Below are 20,918 nucleotides of genomic sequence, written 5' to 3' on the forward strand. Positions count from 1 at the left end.
AGGAGGAAAGAGCCTGGGAGGGGCTGGCATCAGGGTGGGCAGAGAGGGGCGCCAGGGGAGGGGGCTGGTCTGGCTGAGGAGAGCTGCCCCAGGGAGGAGAGCAGGCCTGGGTGGGAGCTGGGGAGCCAGTGAGGCAGGGCCTGGCAGGAAGGTGGCATCCAAGAGCCCTTCTTGTTCTTGGAAGGTGAAGAAATAGCAAAGACTGGTGATAAAAAAAAACCCTTTAAACTCAGCAGAACTTAATCTTTTAAACCTCGGAACTGAATGTGTTTTATTTCTGTTTTAAAGAGACTGTATCTTACTGTATTTTGCTAATTAGTTTTGTAAATTAATCTTGCTTATTTCGTTGATTTTCCTGTTGCACTGAATCATTTTAAGTTAATGTAGTTTGTGGCTGCTAGATTACTTCTGTTATGGTTTTATTGTAACTCCCAAATAATGAGAAAAATCTATTAGAACTGGTAAGATGTTTTGACCAGCTTGTTGATCTGATACTACTGGATTTATAGAGCACATGTCTTTTAAAATTTATTCTGTCTTGGTAATTGTAAAGAAACTTGAAAGTTTCCATGCTTTGAGAATTACCTTGTAATTTTACAAGAGGTCTTACTTTAAATCCTTAAGAATTGTTGTCTAAAAGGATAAAGCTTTTATATATTTTATTATAAGAGAAATTATTGCCTTAAATGGGTAGAAGCATTTCCTACCCAGGATTTTTTAAAACAGGAAGCCAAGGAGCTCCTGTATATTCTTATCTGAGGATGATTATACCAGAAGGTTTCTTTTTTAAAATATCAGATTTTGCTATGGAAGCAATAACAGAGTTTGTTGAGAAACTCTTAGCCAAGGTTTACAAGTTGTAACAAGTATATAATTTTAAACATTGTTTATTGTTTTAAAATGTGCTATTGGAAATGGTGGTACTCTATTTGAATGTGCATTGTGAATCTGCTATTTGTAAGATCCATTTACACTCACAGAATGAAAATCTCATTTTTGGATAACAAAACCCTTCTAGTTCTAAGCTATATATATATATATTTGATTTTTAAAACATTTTCTTTTAATTAGAGCAATTGATTTTTCCTTTTTCTCATCTTGTACTGGAAGTACATATATAATCATTATTTATCTTTTTTTATAAGCTTAATGCAAACACCTGAAGAGCCTTGAGACTATGGGATTATGAGTAAATGCCTCTCTGATTCCAGAAGGGAACATAAAGCCGTTAATTCGTGCTAAAGAAAGCACATAGTCAGAGACTTGACTGACTAAAATCTGCATGAATTGCAGGAGTTCTATGCCCATACTTTAGGGCTTGGAAATTGGGGTTTGAGTCCTGGAGTCCCAGGCTTTTCTAAAACTTTAGAGGACGTGGGTCCCCTTGACTTAGATTCCTAGAAAGCACCTAAGATTGGTTATTTATTTGGCTAACTTCCCTGAAAAGCTGATGGTAAATCAGATCAGAGAGAGACATTTCCTTTAGTCCTGGCCCTGAATGGGTAATTGCAAACTGCTGAATTCACTTTAATTAGGCCTTCCTTCAAAGGTCTAAGTTTATTTTCCCTACATTTTTTGCACATTTTACATTTCATTCACAAGTTAATTTTTTCTTCATTTTTCTTGAATTTTATTCTTTGTATTTTGCCAATTGATTTCATATAACGCCCGTGACTCAGCCACTCATCCTTAGCTGACCTGAGGTATAATTTTTTTTTTTAAATTTTAAACCCTTTTACTTCTGTGTATTGACTTATAGGTGGAAGATTGGCAAGGGTAGGCAATGGGGGTCAAGTGACTTGCCCAGGGTCACACAGCTGGGAAGTGTCTGAGGCTGGATCCGAACCCAGGACCTCCCGTCTCTAGGCCTGGCTCTCAATCCACTGAGCTACCCAGCTGCCACCTGAGGTATCCTTTTTTAAGGAAAAAAGGTATTTAGAATTTCCCTCAGGGAGATGGGGTGTGTGTTAAGTTTTTTAAAATTCGATAATGTAAAAATATATGTATATTTAACTCTTTTAGGAGTAATTTCAGGGGGAATTGTATAAATCTGAGAAGAAAATGTATGTTTTGTAATCTATAATGTAAAGTTTAAATTCTTTTGAGAATAATTTCAGGATAAGGATCTTGCCATCTCCCCAGAATCCAGATGACGAACCTGTTTGGTGAAGACACCATGAAGATGTCTGAAAAGCCTTCACTGTACCATGAAGACCAAATTTGAACTTTGGGGTGCAGTTGATTGAACTATGGGGAGTGGAAATTGAGTTGGATGCAATTTGTTCTAATTGTACACTGTTATACCAATAGGGGACTGCCCCCAAATTGGTTTTTTGTCAATGCGGCTAGTTTTATCCATTTGTTTATCCATTTCTTTTATCCCCCAAATTCCTAAATTTTAGAAGTTGTCTATTTTTACAGGTCCAGCGAAGAAAAAGGGCTAACCTTTTTTTTTGCCGGACCTCAGGGGGAATTGTAAAAGTGAAATTTGGGAAAAGCCATCTAAAAGTATATATATATTTACAATGGACATGTGGGAGACTTTGAAACTACATTTCCCATGATTCCTCATGGTAAACAGGAAGTGGGAGGATGTAAGAGAAGGAATATAAACTCCTGTAGTGACTTTGAACTTCCTCTTTAGCTACTGGGCGCAGGATGAGAGGGGAGGTAATTATGGCTGAAGTGGCAGTTTGAAATTCTTACAAGCTTGTGGTCTAATGACTTTATCTATCAGCATGGCTTTAATTAAAATACTAATTTCTATATTTATATCAGCCTTTATTATTTTTAATCTTAACAACTGAGCTACCCAACTGCCCTCCTCCCCCTCCAAGCTAAATCCTAATACCAGCTTAACATTTTTCTGCTAAAAGGGATCTTCCTGGGAATCAGCTTTCCTTCTCTCTTCTTGAAATATCAGTAGTGGGGACAAAACCAGATTTAAGTCTCTCTTCTCAAGGAAGCTCAGCTCCAGTTTCAAACTGTCCAGACCAAGTCAAAGCTCTGTCCCAACAGTCTTTTCAGCCAGCCAGTGTTTTTAACTGCCAGCCCAAGAACTTTAGCCTGGGTGCCCCACATTCCAAACCCTTGTCTTAGCAATTCCAATCTGCATGAGGACTTACAGAACTTTCAAAATCCTTTGCAACCTATTAACTTACTAATCTTCTAAAATCTATCACATCAAAGGCCAGTCAGGAACAGGGTGGCCATCTGACCTGGGGGACCCCTGGCTCTGCCCTGCCTGGGTGGTTCCTGCAGTTCATCCATGTTTGTTCCCTCCATGGAAAATATTGTGAGCATCAGAGACATCTCTGGGCTGAGGTTCTGAGCTGAAGATCCAAACTTTAATTGTAGTCACTGGAAGCTGGAGGTGGCACCCAGCCAGCCTGGAGCAGAGATCCCCAGAGACGTGGGGCAGATGTTTCCTGGGTGTCTGATGGGCCCTTAGCAAAGTCATTAACAGGCTGGAAGGCACAGAGGATGGCAGGAATCGGGCCGTGGGGTTTGGTCACGAGGGCTGGAACCTTCCATCCCGAGTCCTGAGTTCAGCACAAGATCAAGAGAAGAAAATGGATCAAATCCTGCAGAGCTCTCAGACTGCTGAGGTCACAGGAGCCTCTCTTGGTCACAGTCCTCGGGGAGCCCAGAGTTGGCCTAAATCATCACAGGCTCAGAGAGCACCTGGACGGGCCAAGCTTGTTTCCTGGATCTCCTCAGGCCAGCGAGTCCCTCGCCATTGCCAGGGAGCCCGGCTCCTTCTGCAGGGCCTTCAGCTTCCCCAGAGGAGGACACAGACCTGGAGCTTTGATTCTTCCCACAGAAGTCTTTGATGTCATGAATTGCTTTAATATTCTGATACTCAAACTCCATCCCTTCCAGCACTGCAGCCCATGTTCTGCTCTCATAATGGATGTCTGCTGCAGTCAGCGTCCTACCTGGGCCTCACTCTTCCTAAGATGGTCATCACAGTGACTTCTCTAAAGGGTCCTACGTGATCGCGTGCTTCATGATCAGTGATGTGGAGGCGATGAAGAGTTCCCCCTTGGCCAGCCTACTGGGGAGACCTTCAGAGGTGCCTTGAAGAGAATTTCTTTACCCCAAGGGCCATCTTTGTGAAATGGGTGCAATCCAGGACAGGCATTCTCTTACCAGGATACAGAACACAAATACACTATCAATAATCTCTGATTATATTACTTTGAAGTCAGATCCACATTCTCTTCTGTCAGTGGCATGGTTTTGATTCATGGCTGGATACAATGATTGAGCTGCCTTTGGCTGATGCTCAGGTGTCCTATAGAGAGTCTTGTCATTCTTTTTTAATTTTTTTTCAAACTTTTTAAAGAATTGAAAATGGCTTCAGGGCCCCATTTATCAATAAGAGATCTCACAGGCTCTGATACCCAGGACATTCCTAATTGAATACATTTCTTAGGACGAGGAGCTGTACATTTCCTGTTATTGGGAGTAATAGGGCACTATTCATATTTATTATATGTTAATGAATATTGTTTTGAGGAATTCCTTTCTAAAAGAACATTCTCTTTATATACATGTAGCCTGTGGTTAAGATAATGTGACTAATTTCTATATTATAAAAATCTAAGTCCTTAATTTAGTATTTTTCTTAAGAAAGGCTAATCCCTTGGAATAGCTAGTTTACTTAAGAATAATGTAAATTTACAGACTTTTTTTGAGGCACTGAGGCAATATAACAATTTTCTTTTCAATATGTATAAGATAAATTGTGGGAAGTCCAACAAAAGATGGGTCAATAAAGGTTTCTTGCAGCAGATGAGATTCTCGTCCAGATTTGAAGGAATCCAGTGCTCTGAGGAGGCAGAGACTAGTGGAGACAGTAGTGAAAGGTGGGGGTGGAGGGAGAGGAATCCTGGAACAAGGTCAGGAGATGGAGAGTCTTGTGTGAGGAACAAGAAAGAGCCCAGTGTCACTGGATTCTTAGACTATAGAAGGGGTTAAGGGGAGAGAGAAGGAGAGTAAGGGGGAAGTTTTCAAGGTAACCAGCCTTGTAGGTGGCTGCTGTAACTTGAAGAACTTGCTTTCTTTCCTTCTCCCACCTGAGGCTTGAGTTTCTAGCCAGATCCCTGGTCTTGCAGCATCTTTACATTGCCCAAGTAAAATATCAAGCCCTGGGGACGTTTAGATGCCAGGGAAGAGTCTAGGCTGAAGAGGGCTCATTCTCTCATTCCAGATAATAGGGGGCAGGGCTCGGGGTGGAGAGGCAGGCAGGGTCCTGAGGTCCTGGCCTTGGGTGCCAGTGGAGGACATCCATGATCTCAGGACTTCAGTGGTAGGGCAGGTAGGGCAGTGGGGACTACCAGGAACTGCCCAGAGTAGAAGAGCTCCAAACACGAAGCTGTCTTTGGCCCTGAGGGCTTGCTGCATTCTTCCCTTTGAGCCCAGATTTCTCTGCTTTCCTTTTGGCCTGAATTCTTTCTTCCTCCTGGTTCTAAGTGTATCTGAATGAGGACCTTTTGCTGTCTCTGCTAGTGTGGTGGCTACCCTTTCCACTGGGCCTTATCCTTCCTGGCTGAACTTTTTGAATGTTCTTTAGCTATATCAAGAGCAATTCTCTCTCCCAGACCTGGCTCCAGGGGGTACTTCCTACCCCTGCCACTGTTGTGGGAGTGGGAGTTTTATTGTATGAGAGGGAATGCTGGTTCTGGCCCAAAGAACTGTAGCTCAGACATATTCCTCCCAAGACATGATGGTGTCAATTGAAGAATATTCCATATAGTGTTGTCATGGGGATAGACAAAGCCATTTCAGGGGGGTGGAATAGCTGGTGGGAAGACAGTGGAATGGTTCTTGTAAAATTTCAGGTTTCTATATTGTATCGAGGATCTGGGGAATTGTGTCTTCCTATGCTTGGAAACTCAGCCTTTCCTCAGACTTCTTCCCTTGGATATCTCAAGGGGCATTCCAGGCTAAACAATAGGGAATGGGTCAGGAAGGGGTGAAATGGAAGAGTATCCAATAGCAAGTGTAAAATATATAAAGTCAGAGAAAGATAAAGACAAACAACCTCTGCTAGAGGAGAGAACTACCAATTTTTTTTTTTTCCTTTTAGGCCATTTATCCCTAGTCTAATCCATTGATCCATGCTGCTATTCTGTACTATATTTTAATGATAATGATTAATAGTACAATTTAAGATCTAGTACTGCTAGGCCACTATCATTCATGTTTTGTTTTGTTTTGAGTTCCCTTGATATTCTTGATCTTTTGTTCTTCCAGATGAACTTTGTTACAAGTTTTTTCTAATTCTATGAAAATATTTTTTGGTAGTTATATAAGTATAGCACTGAATAAGTAAATTAATTTAGGTAGGATTGTTATTTTTTTTATATTAGCTTGTCCTACTCATTTTTCTTTCTTTTAGATTTTGGAGAGTGTCAACTGAGAGCATTAAATGACCATTCAATAAATAAATTATTTAAAATGAAGAGATTTTTCCTCTTGAGAATTCCAATCATTACAGTGTTAGTATCTTTCTTTTGAATTAGTTTAATCGCCAGTATATTATATTTTAAAAAGATGAAACATTTCTCCTTTTCCTATTTATATTTATTCTTCTTTCCATGTAACTAAATGTAAAATGACTGAATATATTCCAGTAATAAATGGCATTTATAATAAAACAAAGACAGAAAGTTGTGGATATGGCACATCATATCCAGTTGTTCCCCGTAGTCTCTATTTAACACAAGACTGTGATTCTTCTCTTAGCTAGAATCAGAGTCTGATCCCATATAAGGTCTAAGAATCCTCTTCATGCTTTCATCTAGATAAGAGTATTTCAGATATTTTAGTAAATTAAATAGAAAACTCTTTTTTCATTGTTTTCTTCTCATTAGTCAGTGGCAATATTTTCCCCCTAGAATACACAGTACGTGCTACCTTCTCTGAAACTCTTCAAAAAATATTCTTACCAGACCAACTCTGATTCTTGTGATGAGGAGGAATTTCAGATCACCTTCTCTCTTTGTCCTCCACAGAATCTCATCACTCAGAGAGCACTTCCCATCTCCCTGAATCCACAGGGAAAAGCATTTCAGAGTAAGATGCTTCTCCAGGTTTTATTCTTCACAACATGATTCTCACTTCAGACACAAAGTGCCTTTGTCGATACTCTATTGGGCTCTGAATGACTGGTTTGCAGTGCTGGCTCAGACACCCTTCAGTGTTCAGAGTTAGAGTAAATCCCTTCTTTCCTTTAGTTACCTCCAGTCAGTTGATGAGGGTTGTACTAAATGAATTCTTAGCTCTAAATCTTGTGACTTTTGCTGGTTTAGGGGTCAATAACCTTCAAGGATGTGGCCATGGACTTCACCCAGGAAGAGTGGAGCCTATTGGACCCTTTTCAGAAAGCACTGTACCGGGAGGTCATGCTGGAGAATGTGCAGAATCTACTCTCTGTGGGTAAGGACCATTTCCTGTGTTAATTCTGAATCTGCCATTAAGAGAATGTCTTTATTTTAAGCCAGATATACAGGATTTTGAGCCTTTGTCAATGATTAAAAAAGCAGAAGTGGTGATCTCTGTCCAGGGTTCTCCTTGTGCCTGCTTTTCATAAAAAAAAGGCTTTGAATTATGTTATGGGAAGGTGGGACTTTCCTTTCTTGCCTTTAAAATTGTTTCTTCTCTGCTTTAGGTAGCTTCAGGTGAAAACTTAAACCAGTGTTACAGATTTGTATTTCTGAAGCTAATCTTAGAAGTCATCTAGTCTAGCCTCTAATTAGACCTGAATTTTGTGTGTAAATCCTCTGTTTATACCCAGGCAGCTTTTTCTTGAAGATGGGCATTGAAGGGAACCGTTTGCATGCCAAGGCAGGCCCTTCCCCTTTCGGCTAGATCTGGTCTTTAGAAAGGAAGGCAAAGCGAAGATGGTACATAGCAGAAGCAAAAGCTGGACCTGCCGTGAGAATGTCAAAGCAATCTTAAAATGTGCTTTCCAGTGACTAAGAGTCACAGAACAAACATGGGTAAGAGTGAATGAAGTAAAGAGTTACAGTAAAAGTAACATGCACCAAATGGAGAAAGAGAATCAAAAAGTCATGGAAGAAAATAATTTTTTAAAAATTAGAATTGGGCATAGAACCACTAGTGATTTCTTAAGATATCCAGAAATAATAAAATTGAAAGATTTTTAAAACTAGAAGAAAATATTAAATTCCTGACTGAAAAACAATTGTCTTGGAAAATAGATCCAGGAAAGACAATCTAAGATTTATTAGACTATATTTTAAAAAGCTTAGATGTTATATTATAGGAAATTATCAAAGAAAACTGCCTTGATTTTCTTTGAATCATAGGTTAAAAGAGAAATCGAAAGAATCCACAGATCACCTCCTGCCATAAATCCCCAAATGACAACTCCCAGGAATATTATAGCCAAATGGAACAAATCCCATGCTAAGGAGAAAGTACAGCACAGAGCCAGAAAAAAACAATTCAAAGATCTTAGAGATCCCGTGTTGATTACACAGAATTTGGGAGCTTCTACATGAAAGAATCTAAGAGCTTGAAATATGATACTGTGGAAAGCAAGAAAAATGGGTTTACAACCATGAATCATCCACCCATCAAGACTGACTATGTTCTTTCCGGGAGAAAATTCATTATTTAATAACATAGGGGATGTCCAAGCATTCCTGATGAAAAGGGCAGAACAAAACAGAAAAGTTGACATCCCAATACCAAATTCAAGAGAAGCATGAGAAGGTAAATAAGAAAGAGAATATTTACAGGACTGAATAAAGTCAAATTGTTTCTATGACTAATGGAAAGATGATATTCATAACTGTTAAAATTGCTCTCCTTATCATAGTAGTTAAAAGAAGTATACATAAACAGAGGCTGTGTTACTAAAGTGTTCAGGAAGATATACAAAAAAAAATCAAGAGGTTATGCAAAAAAAAATCAAGAGGTAAAAAAGAAGATAGCATTGAGAGAAAAAAGAAGAAAGAAGTAATATGGGGTAAATTATATCAAATAAGGAGGCCTGGAAAGAAAAACTATTACAGTGGAGGGGACAATGAAGGTGATGACAGGCAAGTAAAACATTCTCATCAGGAATAACAGATTCATTGGTGTATAGAATCTTATCCTATTCTATAGAGTTATAGAAGGAGAATAAGAAAGGTAGTGAGGAAGGGGAATAATATGAGGGAGGTGGAATAGGGGGAGTGATTAAAAGGCCTATAGAGAAGTAGGAGGAGAATAAGAAGGGTGGTATGTAAGGATTAAAATTGGGGTTTTTGACTCAATAAGAGAGTTATAGAGTAATATTGTGGTTGCTGATTTTAAAATATAGCTTAAATCAAAATGACTTTTAGCTGCTTTTATTTACAAAGAGGTGGAAAGAGTGAAAGTGGGAATTGTAGATAGACAGATTCTTAAGAAGCCCACCAGGCCTAAGAGCTTCTCTGGTGAATTGAGTCCAGTTAAGCACCCCAGCAGGAGACTTCCTCAGGTCTCAATCTCTTTGTGGAGTATTCAATCAGAAGTCCACCAGCACAGCCTCCTCTACAGCCTGAGCCACTCACCCAACAAGCTGACATAGAATCCAGGGAAAGAGTTTCCTCTGAAGCCAAGGCAGGAATCATGCCAGAACCAATCATACCAAATGCCAGGAAAAGAATGGTCCAAGACCTGTGCTGATCTCTTATGCTCCTTTTCCACGTCATTTCCTATCTCTTCCCCCTTCTTCATATAAACCAATTGCAGTCTTTCAATTTGCCTAGTTCTACCCATGGCTGTGCAGTTCCCTTTGGAGGTGAGAGTTTTTGACTTGTGAACTCTTTCTTAAATGTTAAATATGAGTGCTTTGAGTTCTTGATTGATTGAGTTAAAGGTTGCTGATGGATTTTTATCAAAATAGACAAAGAGAGATAATTATATCTTCACAGGTGGTAGGAAGGGAAATAATATAAGGGAGGGGAATTGAGGTGAGTGATTAAAAGGGAATTGTGTGGACAGACAGTGAAAAGAGAAAGTGTAAGATGAAAAGAGGAAAATAAGGGGGAATACAGAGATGGTAATCATAACTGCAATTTTAAATGAGATGAACTCATCCATAAAATGGAAGTAGGTAGCAGAGTGGATTAAAAACATGAATCCTGTGAGATGTTTTTTACCAGAAACATATTTGACATTGTGTAATTAGAATCTGCTGCTCAGAACTCCAATTCCCAGCATCCCATTTTTGTTCTTACATCTGGGTCACACACAAACTTTATTTCTAAAATGTAAGGATGACTTTTCCCCAGGCAGAGGACTATCTCCAGAAGACAATCTCTGCAGACTATCTTCTTAAAGACAGTCTCCTCTGAGGGAGTTTGGAGCTTGCTTTTATGATGACTTCTTGTCCCTGTCCCTCTTCACAAGGGCCAATCAGTTTCCAAATTGTGTAGCACTACCCATAGTGCAGTGTCTGTGGTATTGACTTCTCACCTCCTAAAGTAGTGATGGGCAATCTTTTTAAAGGGTGGGGCCAAAGGAAAGGCCATATGCTCATCTGTCAGTCTGTTTCTAAGGCAACTCTTTTGAAGTTTCATTGTATTATATCCTACTCATTGTATTCGTCAGATTAGGAATAATGTCTGGGGGTTGGATAGAACATTTCAGGGGTCTGCATCTGGCCCTAGGGCCGTAGTTTGCCCATCACTGTAAAGGTTAAGTTCTCATTAAAAAAGATTCACAGCTAAGGGTGTGAATTTTCTAAATCTCACCTTCTGTAAAGGTGAATATGCATCAGAAGAGATTCCTGGCTGACTGAGGTGTAAGTTCTCATTTCCTGGCTGAGTTGAAAGGATGTGAATTCCCTAAGTGGTTTTCCAGCTTCTCCATCTATCTCAAGTAGGAGTAGTTAAGTTATTTTTAACCAAAGTGTTAACTCCCATCTAAGCAAAGAGAATAAAGGATTCCCTTTTTACAAGTGTAAACTCAGAATAGGCAAAGAGGACCAAGAATTCCCTTTCACAGTCCCCCGTGTGATCCTTTGGGAGACTAATCTCCCCAATGGATCTTTTTAACATAATCAGAAACTATAATAGACACTACTAGCCTTCCTGGTTGAGAGTTAATTAACCTCTGTCTGCATTAAGCAGACCTGGAGCAAAACATTTAAGTTGATAGGATAGATAACTTCTCTATTCCCCTCACATTTCTCTTCTTTATTGTTTTCTCTCTATTTGCAAATTTTTGTAAATAAATTTCTGTCTCATGATATAACTATTGGCCACCACGTAATTTTAAAAAGTATCAATCACAAACTTTCTCTCTAAAATATAAGGATGTAACATGAGAATGAAAGTGGGATGCTAGGAATTGGAATTCAGGGGAACAGATTCTAATTATGCAACATACACGAGTAGACATATAGATAGTAAGGTCAGTGGATTATTTCCATAACAATATGGGAATGAAATTTTTTTAAAGTATAAAACTAAATCTCAGAGCCCCTCATTTTGCTTAGTGTAGCAAGTTTATCCTTATTCCTCCTTTATTCTTCCCTGAAATCCCAGGCCACATGATAGGAATGGAAAGGAAGGGAATAAGCATTTCGAAATACCTGCTCTTTGTCCTCTACCAGGTAAATGGGTTCATAATTGTCACTAATTTCACCACATCCTTGTGAGTTTGATAGTCTTATTGTCCTCAATTCATAGTTGAGGCAAACTGAGGTGAAATAACTTGCCCATGTGCATCTCTTTTTAATTTTGCTTTTCTGACTCCAAGTTCTGATCTCTTACCACTTCAGTACCAGCTGCCTTTAATTTCTAGATAATGGAGGTTGTACAATGTGCCTATCCTTTTATTACAAGATGTAAATAAAGATGGAATTTTCTGATTGCAAATGTTTTCCATGATCTCTGCCTTCCTGCAAATGTCCCAACAGGGAATACAACAGAATCCATTCTGTAGTCCTTACTTGCAAGCCCCCTTTCCTTTAAAGGAACCATATTTTTTATTTTTCTCTCTTGATCCCATTCTTTCTTATGCCCAGGGCTTCCAGTTCCTCGAGAAAATTTTATGTCCTGTTTTCAGCAAGGGAAAGCACCATGGCTGCTACAGCAAAAAGACCCAAGAAACTCCAGTTCAGGTGAGTGAGTTGAAAGTAGGTGTATAAGGGCTGTTATCCCAAAAGACTTTCATCTATTGTGGTGAAGGGAGTACTAAATGTGGGGACTAGCAGACCAATGCAGAATCATGCTGTTCATTTCTAGACTCAGCATAGGGCATGAGATATAATTTATGGTAGATTGTAAAATTAGATGAATCTTTAATATGTCTGCCCTTAATGGCATACAATCTTTGCATCTTTGGAGAAAAGAAAACTTAATTTCCATTTTGAAAATTACTGCATGAGAGTTAAAAAGAGTGAAGTTGTTTCTCTGCTTAGCATACAAAATTTACCAAGACTGACCATGTGATAGTACATCCAAAATGATGAAAACAGAATATCTAGAAGTTTACATGAGATTCACAAAATTATAAGAATAATGGAGGAGTGACTTTAGGAAAAAAAGAAAGGGCAGTGGAGAAGGATTGTGTAATACTGTGGACAAAGCATGCTCATGCACAGGGTTTGAATTGTAGTCTAGCTGCAAGGAAGTCGTTCTGGTCATTCTTCTATTCTTTTACTTAAGACATGAGTTGCAAAGTATGAAGAGAATCTTTGGCCTGCCTGTGTCACAGGTCCATTGTTAGGTTTCATTGTAAATGTATGTGAAAGTCTTTCTAAAATCATCCATCTTGCCAATATGGCCAAAAGGTCTATCCAAAGAGTAGTTCTACTTGTTTCAATTTGAAAACTCCTTTTTGCCTAGGGAAATAGAATAAAAATCAGTTTACTTTCTGCCATTAGAGGCAAGAACTTATATTGCGCTGTGTGTGTGTGTGTGTGTGTGTGTGTGTGTGTGTGTCCTCTTTCCCACTGTGTTTATATCATTATTTGTTCTCTTCAGAGGCAGAGACTAATTTTGAAGTGAAGGAGTTGTCTACAGAGGTGAGCCTTTTTGTGGAAGGATCTGGCCCCCATGGATGCATGAATGAGGATCCTCATGACTCCCTTTTGAGGGAAATCTGTGACTCTGCTATCAAGTTAAATAAAAATCCAAAGAGTGATAGTGAATTTGATGAAACTGCAGACAAATTCAGCCAATATTCAGTTCTAACTCAGTATATGAAATTGACCTCAGGAAATGAAGAAGTAGGACTTGTTCAGTCACATGAGAAATCTGAAATGCCCATATATCAAGGTAACATAGGAGGAATGGCCATTGGTTGGAGTTCAGACCTCATTAGGCATCCAAAAAGTAAACATGTCAAGATGATTTCTGTGAATGATAAAGGTGGGAGACCTTTTAGTCAGAACTCTCAGTTTCCTGTACATCAGAGAATCCACACTAGAGAGAAACCTTTTGAATGTAAACAATGTGGAAAGGCTTTCACACAGAGGGGCCATCTTGCTGCACATCAGAGAATTCACACTGGAGAGAAACCTTATGAATGTAAACAGTGTGGAAAGGCTTTCACATGGAGGGCCTCTCTTACTTCACATCAACGCATTCACACTGGAGAGAAACCTTATGAATGTAAACAATGTGGAAAGGCTTTCACAAAGAGGGGCAATCTTGCTACACATCAGAGAATCCACACTGGAGAGAAACCTTATGAATGTAAACACTGTGGAAAGGCTTTCACGTGGAGGGCCTCTCTTGCTAAGCATCAGAGTATCCACACTGGAGAGAAACCTTATGAATGTAAACAGTGTGGAAAGGCGTTCACACAGAAGGACCATCTTGTCATACATCAGAGAATCCACACTGGAGAGAAGCCTTATGAATGTAAACAGTGTGGAAAGGCTTTCACACAGAAGGACCATCTTGCCAGACATCAGAGTATCCACACTGGAGAGAAACTTTATTTTGTTGGATATGTAGTAGGTTGTTTGGTAATTAGGTAAGCAATAATAAAAGTTTTTTCCGATAGATTGGGAATTGGTGGATAAGAGAGAAGAGTTGAGTGAGTTGGATTTCTTTAAGTCAGAGTGGAATCTTGAGAACATTTCCAAGGAGCCCTGGGAGTCATTTGAACCAATGATCACTCTTTGGCCTGCCCTGATCTAGGAAGGTTGTCCAAGGGACTTCCTCTGAGAGTTGGAGAAGATCTGGTGAACTTTCTTGAAAAAATTCCTAGCAGACAAGAAAATAGTGGTGCTGCAGGACCTCTGTTTCACCACTGGTGTCAAGGGAGAGTAATGGCTGAATGGAGAAGTCAATGAAATTCTAACAAGCTGAATTTCATCTTAGCAGTAGGAAAGAAATCTGTCTAATTCCCCTGTTTATTAAGTTCATATTTTAGTTTAGGATAGAAAGTTAATTATTTTGGGGGATTAGATTAGTCCAGTGATGGGCAAACTTTTTAAAGAGGGGGGCCAAAGGAAAGGAAATGCTCATCTGTCAGTCTGTTTCTAAGGCAACTCTTGAAATTTCATTGTATCCTATTCGTATTTGTCAGATTAAGAATAATGTAGGCGGGCTGGATAGAACATTTCAGGGGGCCACATCTGACCTGTGGGCTGTAGTTTGCCCATCACTGTATTAGTCAATAAGAGTAGTTTTAAGTTAGGCTTGTGAATTCAAGCAAGCAAAAAGTCTTGTGAGAGATAGTTCATTGTGGGTTGTTAGCTAATATTGATTAGATTTAGGGAAATATATTTCTTCAATTTTCCAATTACAACATCTCCAATTTCCTTTTCCTATCACTGTTCCCTTAAAAATAAATATAAGTAAACAATTTTTTATAAAAGATTTATCTCCAGTCAAGTCTCTTCAACTTCTGGTCCACCCAACTGAACTACCAACTCCCAAAACTAAATATTTTTATAGTCTGTTAACAGGCTAATATATCTACAGTCTAACTGATCTAAACTCAGAATAACAGATAAAATCATGCTTTATTCTCCAGCATGCATCAATTAGTATTAGTAATCTTTGGCAGCTTCCTATAGAAAATTAGTGAAAGTTTGGTGCCCTTCAGAAGGGATATAGTAATTTCTCCTTATGAACAGTAGAGAAATCCCCCTCCCAAGCAGCTTTTTACATATACATAAATATATACCTTCAATTCACTCTTTTCTAATGTGGTCAAAATCTCCCCTTTTAAAAAATCATTATGAATCAGGTGTTTAGATTCTGATTGTGTGAAGGAAATCATGGAGTGGATTGGGTCATGAGTATAGAATGGCAGCAGGAAAAAGGGAGTAATAGAGTGAAGAAATCAGGAGACAGAGGTCACGGCAGATGTCCCCTGCACTGCACCATTGTAGGATTTAAAATTAATATTTATTATCTAACAAAATAGAACCAAGAGACTAAATTTTTTTTCTACCTACTCAAAAAGCCTGCTCCACCAAAGCTGTGACAGGAAGGAAAAAACCACTGAGATGGACCTCTACCCAATTTATATCCTGTCTACTTCAGCATGTAACAAGAGGAAGACAGTGGGGTTTGGGGAATCCTAGTTTTGCTGGGGATTGTCGTTTTGCTGGGAATCATAGTTTTTAGGTTAACAGATTCTAATTATACACCATGGAATGCCCCTCTGGGAGGTCCAGACAAAATAGAAAGCCACAGTTGGCTCCTGAGACTTGATGTGTGAGGGTTAGTGGGAAGGAGAAAAAGCTTTATTAACTGAGGGAAGAGGAGATTTCACTCTCTTCTCTTTGGATTTTGTTGCTTGTAGGACTTTCCTGTGGGAATGGCTAGGGGGCCCTAATGGTAGAGACAGAGTAGCAAGCTAAATGGAGCAACCAGGAAAGTAACTTATATATCTTTCCTCTTTTCTGAGGCTCTAAGACACAAGGGGCAGCCACGAGGCCACTACTCACCAACTACCCTGGCATCCCCACTAGCCCCTAGTCCCAGGAGACCCTGCTTTCTTGCTTAGGATCCTACAAGCCAGTGCCTCCGCCACCAACTGGCTAACAGTAAAAATGCAGGCAATTTAAAAATAAGGTAAAATTAAATGATAAAATTAAACATAATTAAAGAAAACAAAAAAGTTTATAACATTAAAGAAAATTAAACAAAATTAATGAAATAAAATAATAAATACACAAAATTAATTTGGTACACCATTTCCATAGTCCATCATTTCAAAACTTATTGCCTTGCATTGATTTCTTATTTAACCCTAACACCAAAGTAGTTTTGTTGGCTTTTAAAATAAACTTAATGGAAGTAGTGTCTACATTTTTTATTAGAGTATAGGAAATGGTTTGCAGGTCTTTAATTATTTGATTTCATACAGTTTACTGTTGGGCCCTAGGCTCAGTACATACCTGCTGCAGGGGCCATAACTCTAAAGACCCCACCCCAAGTTGGGGTTTCTCTTCTGCAGCAGCAGCAGCAGATAGGGAAGAATAGGGATTTTTCTAAATTTGGGGAACAAAAATAGTAGATTCTGACCATGATGGAGATTATTACTATGAAGAAATCAAGTCATGTTCCTCAGGGTTTGCCATTGTGTAAATTGCTAAGTGATTTGGATGAACCAGGATTTTCCAGGAAGCATGGGATCAGAAGGGTGAGTAGGAGACAGGAATGGACAATAGGTGGGGACTTAACAAGCTGGGGAAATACAGTTCAATGAATGGTTTGGGCAACTGATAGGAGTGACAGTTGGGGCTCAACTGCCAACCCAGATCCACCTAGCCAGGGATAAACACAAGAGTTTAACAAATACACACACTATGAGAACTTTAAGGTATGAAGGAAACAAACAGGGAAAACAGTTTAATTGTAATTTGAAAGGATAGGCGAGGGGATGAGGTAAACCTATGTCTAACTGACCAGGACTGGAGTCAAAAGGTAAAGTTCCTTAGCCAACCTGGCTTCTGCCTGATTGACAGCTTGGCTAAGGACCTGAGAGAGAGGGCTTGAGTTTGGGGTTCTCACAACTGATCCAGAGATGTCTTCAGGATACCAGGAACCAACTCCTCCACAGCCAAAGATCCAAAAGTAACCAGTTAGGGAAAGATGTCTGCAAACTGTCCACCAGAACACAGGCCTCTCCCCAACTCAGAACTGACTTGTAGGATGATATCTTCAGTCTTTACAATCTTCAGCAATCTCCAAGATCCCAAGTCAAATAGGGACTGCTGATTGCACTTCTGCTCCAAACCCCTCACAAAACAGCAATGTCTGTTGCTTCCTCTCTCCTCTCTACCCCCTGCATTCCATTCAGAATGTCCATGATTTCCAGCAAAGGTTTTCCCTAATATACTTGTAAAAATCTGCTTTTATACTTTTAAAGCCTATACCTATTACACTTCCCTATCTCTTTTAACCAGATCTATTTTTACTTTGGCTCTGTCAGAAATTATGATTGCAACTCCTGCCGTCTTTTTCTTAGTTGAAGCCCAATAGATTTTGCTCCAGCCTTTTATTTTTTACTCTATGTATGTCTTCCTGTCTCATGTGTGTTTCTTGTAGACAACATATGGTAGGATTTTGGTTTCTAATCCACTCTGCTATTTGCTTCCATTTTATGGGGGAGTTCATCCCATTCACATTCAGAGTTATAATTATCACCTGTGTATTCCCAGACATTTTGATTCTCTCCTTGTCCTGCCCTTTCTTTGTTCACTATTTCCTTCTATTCCAGTGGTTTTTTTAAAAATCAGTTCCCCTAATACCCTCCCTTACTGTACTTCCCTTTCTCCTCTCTCTCTTCTTATTCTCCTCTTATTCTTCTTTAGGGTCTTTTTAAGCTACCCCCCCACTCTCTCCCTTCCTAGTGTTGCTTCCCTCCCCACCAGTCCTTTTGTTACCCTTCTACTTCTCTGTAGAGCTCCAATCAATTCTCTTCCCCAATGGATCTGATTGTTCTTCCCTCTTTAAGTTGATTTCAATGCACTTAAATATTAAGTATTTCCTCTCTCTAACCTCTTTACCCTTCCAGTATATTGATATTCTCCTCTGTTCCCCCCACACACTAATTTATGGAATATAAATTTACTCCATTTTATCTGTTTTCCCATTTTCTTAATATTATCTCCCTTTTCCCCTCTAGTTTTGTATATATTTATACACACATACATACATATCTTGACATTTCATCCTATACTGTTTGTCACTGCTCCCTCCAGGTAAACTTCTAGTTACCCTGTTGATAATAACAATTTTTAATATTAGCCAATATCATCTTTTCTTCTTGGGATACAAAACAATTGAACTTATTGGATCCCTTAAAGAAAAGATTCCCCTCCCTCCCCTCTTAATTACCTTATGGTGATTTTCTTGAATTCTGTGTCTGAGCAGCAAACTATCTGTTTAAGTCTGGTTTTTTCTTTATGAATGCTTGGAAGTCCTCAATTTTATTGAATGACCATACTTTCCCCTGCAAAAATGTAGTCAGTTTTGCTGGATAATTGATTCTTGGTTGTAGACCCAATTCTCTTGCTTTCTGGAATATTATGTTCCATGCCTTCTAGTCCTTCAATGTAGATGCAACCAGATCCAGTGTTATCCTAACTGTGGTTCCCTGGTATCTGAATGACTTCTTTTTAGCAGTTTGTAATATTTTTTCCTTGGTCCGGTAGGTTTTGAATTTGGCTATAATATTCCTGGAAGTTGTCAGCTGTGGATTAAATGTAGAAGGTGATCTGTGGATTCTTTCAATTTCTCCTTTTCCCTCTTGTTTGAGAATGTCAGGGCAGTTTTCTTGGATAATTTCCTGTTGGATGATGTCCAAACTTTTTCTTTTGACATGATGTTCCGGTAGACCAATAATTCTTAAATTGTCTGTCTCTTCTAGATCTGTTCTCCAGATCTTTGGCTATATCAATGAGGTGTTTCATATTCTCCTCAAATTTTTCATTTTTTAAATTTTGTTTTATATATTCTTGCTGCCTTGTGAAGTCATTTGCTTCTACCTGTTGAGTTCTGTTTTTTAAAGACTGAATTTCATCCCTGGCTTTTTGGTCATCCTTCTCCTTCTGGTCTGATTTTCTTTGTAGATCATCTTTTGCCTTTGCTTCATTTTCAAGCTGGTCAATTCTGGCTTTTAATACTTAATTTTCTTGTTTTAGTTCAGGTATTTCCTTTTTCAAATTGTCTTTAACCTCTCTTGCCTCTCTTGATTCCTTTTTGAGTTCCTGAAGTTCTTGAGTTAATCGAATTTTGAGATCTTCCAATTTGCTAGAGCTTCCTCCTCTTCTTCTATTTCTTTTGCTCTCTTTTCACTTCCTGGAAAGAAGCTGTCAATTGTAATTTCTTTCCTCTTTTTCTGTGTTTACTCATATTTTTCCCTTTTCTGTTCTGCTAGTTTAATCAGATGGATTTAATGAGCTTTGATGAAAGATGTTCCCCCAACTGGCAATGGAGTTTTGTAGTTATGTTCTCTGCAGTCTATGGGGGAGGAGTGTTGGAGTTTCCCTGCCCTCTGAAGACTTCTTGTCTGTCCAATTGATGGGATTAAGCCTGGACTGGATTAGTCTGTATTGCTTAATGCACCTCTAGAGGAAAAAAGAAATAAAATAAAAATAAAAAGTGGGGGGACAAGATGGAGTGTTTTTGCTGAGCTGTCCAGTGGTAGGGTCCCCTTGCTCTGTCCTGCTGTTTGACCTGATTTTCTTTCCTCTTGAAGCCCTTTGCTCTCATCTTGGTGTGGTAAAGCCAGGTGGTCTGAAGTGTCACTTCATTTAAGCTGCCATCTTCCAAGCATTTTTGTTGTATTTTTCTGGCTTTATCCTCCAACCACCTCCCTGGTGCCTGTGTTCAACTCCCTGAGTCTGGCGCCAGGAAGACCCTCTCTCCAGGTTGGTGCACCCTCTTGCCCAGAGATTTCAAGGGTTGTTGGAGACTCCACACAGCGAATAGGGGAGGGCTCCTGGGATTCCCCTTCTATACCCTCAGACCCAGCAGTTCAAGAATTCAAGCCTTTTTTTCTTGGCATACCTCTTGAGCTGTCCTGCACTAGGATCCCCCTGCTCTGTCCTGTTTTTAGCTTTGGTCCTCTTCTCGAACTGCTTTGTTTTCTATCTCAGTGTAGAAAGGGTGTGGAGGTTTTAAGATTTGCTCCGGCTAAGCCTGCATCTTCCCAGAATCCCCTCCCCCTTAACTTCCATTTTAGAATAAATTCTGTGTAGTGATTGCAAGGGAGAAGAAGAATGAAGGTTAGACATTGGGATTTCTCTACCTTGCCCAGGATGACCCAGTAGGAAGTGACTGAGGGCAGATTTAAATCCAGGACATCCCACATGAATCAAACCCCTGAGCCTCCTAACTGCCTTCCTGACCCCCTATTTCCATTCCAAATAGAAGGGGAGCTAGTTCCCTCAGAGCATTCAGAAACTTGTATTCAGAATTTCTAATTATTAAAAACTCTCTGTCTCTGTCTCTCTTTTCCCCACATTTAATCTCTATTTCTAGTTTTTATCTCTCTTTCTCTTGTCTTTATCTCTATCTCTTGTTTTTGTCTCTCCCTCTCTTGTCTTCTTTTTCCTAGAGGCCAAAGTCCCAGGCCCAAGCAAAGGTCATGTCCAAAACCACCTCCAAAAGCCAAATCACTAGGAGACGATACCAGCCAAAGCTCAAAGAAATAGTCCAAGTCGAAGCTCAAAGGAGAAGTCCTTTGGACTTCAGGAAGTTCAGGACTTTTTATAGTCCTTTTTCCATGTCACTTCTTGTCCCTTCCTCAGCATTTATTCTGTTGATCCACTACTCTTTTTTTTTTTTTTTTTTTTAGCCAATACAAGATCGTTTTGTTGGTTGCTGTTTTATAAGACAATCAGGGGACCAGTACAGTTAAGTCACAGTTCTAAATTTTTTTCATTAGTTCCCTTTTTATTTTTCTAGTTCTATGAAATAAATTTGGAGTAG

The 20,918-nt window shown here is 39.3% G+C and overlaps 1 protein-coding gene across 1 annotated transcript in view; it reads left to right on the top strand.

Moving 5' to 3' along the window:
• Positions 1-14,036, top strand: part of LOC123230511 (zinc finger protein 345-like) — a 78,063-nt gene extending 64,027 nt beyond the window's left edge. Inside the window, exon 9 of the mRNA XM_044656649.1 lies at positions 13,383-14,036. Coding sequence (XP_044512584.1) covers positions 13,383-13,996 — 614 coding nt within the window. The 3' untranslated portion in view covers positions 13,997-14,036. The remainder of the gene's footprint in view (positions 1-13,382) is intronic.
• The last annotated feature ends 6,882 nt before the right edge of the window (positions 14,037-20,918 follow it).

This window comes from Gracilinanus agilis, chromosome 1 (assembly GCF_016433145.1).
Source record: "Gracilinanus agilis isolate LMUSP501 chromosome 1, AgileGrace, whole genome shotgun sequence".
NCBI classification, from domain to species: domain Eukaryota; kingdom Metazoa; phylum Chordata; class Mammalia; order Didelphimorphia; family Didelphidae; genus Gracilinanus; species Gracilinanus agilis.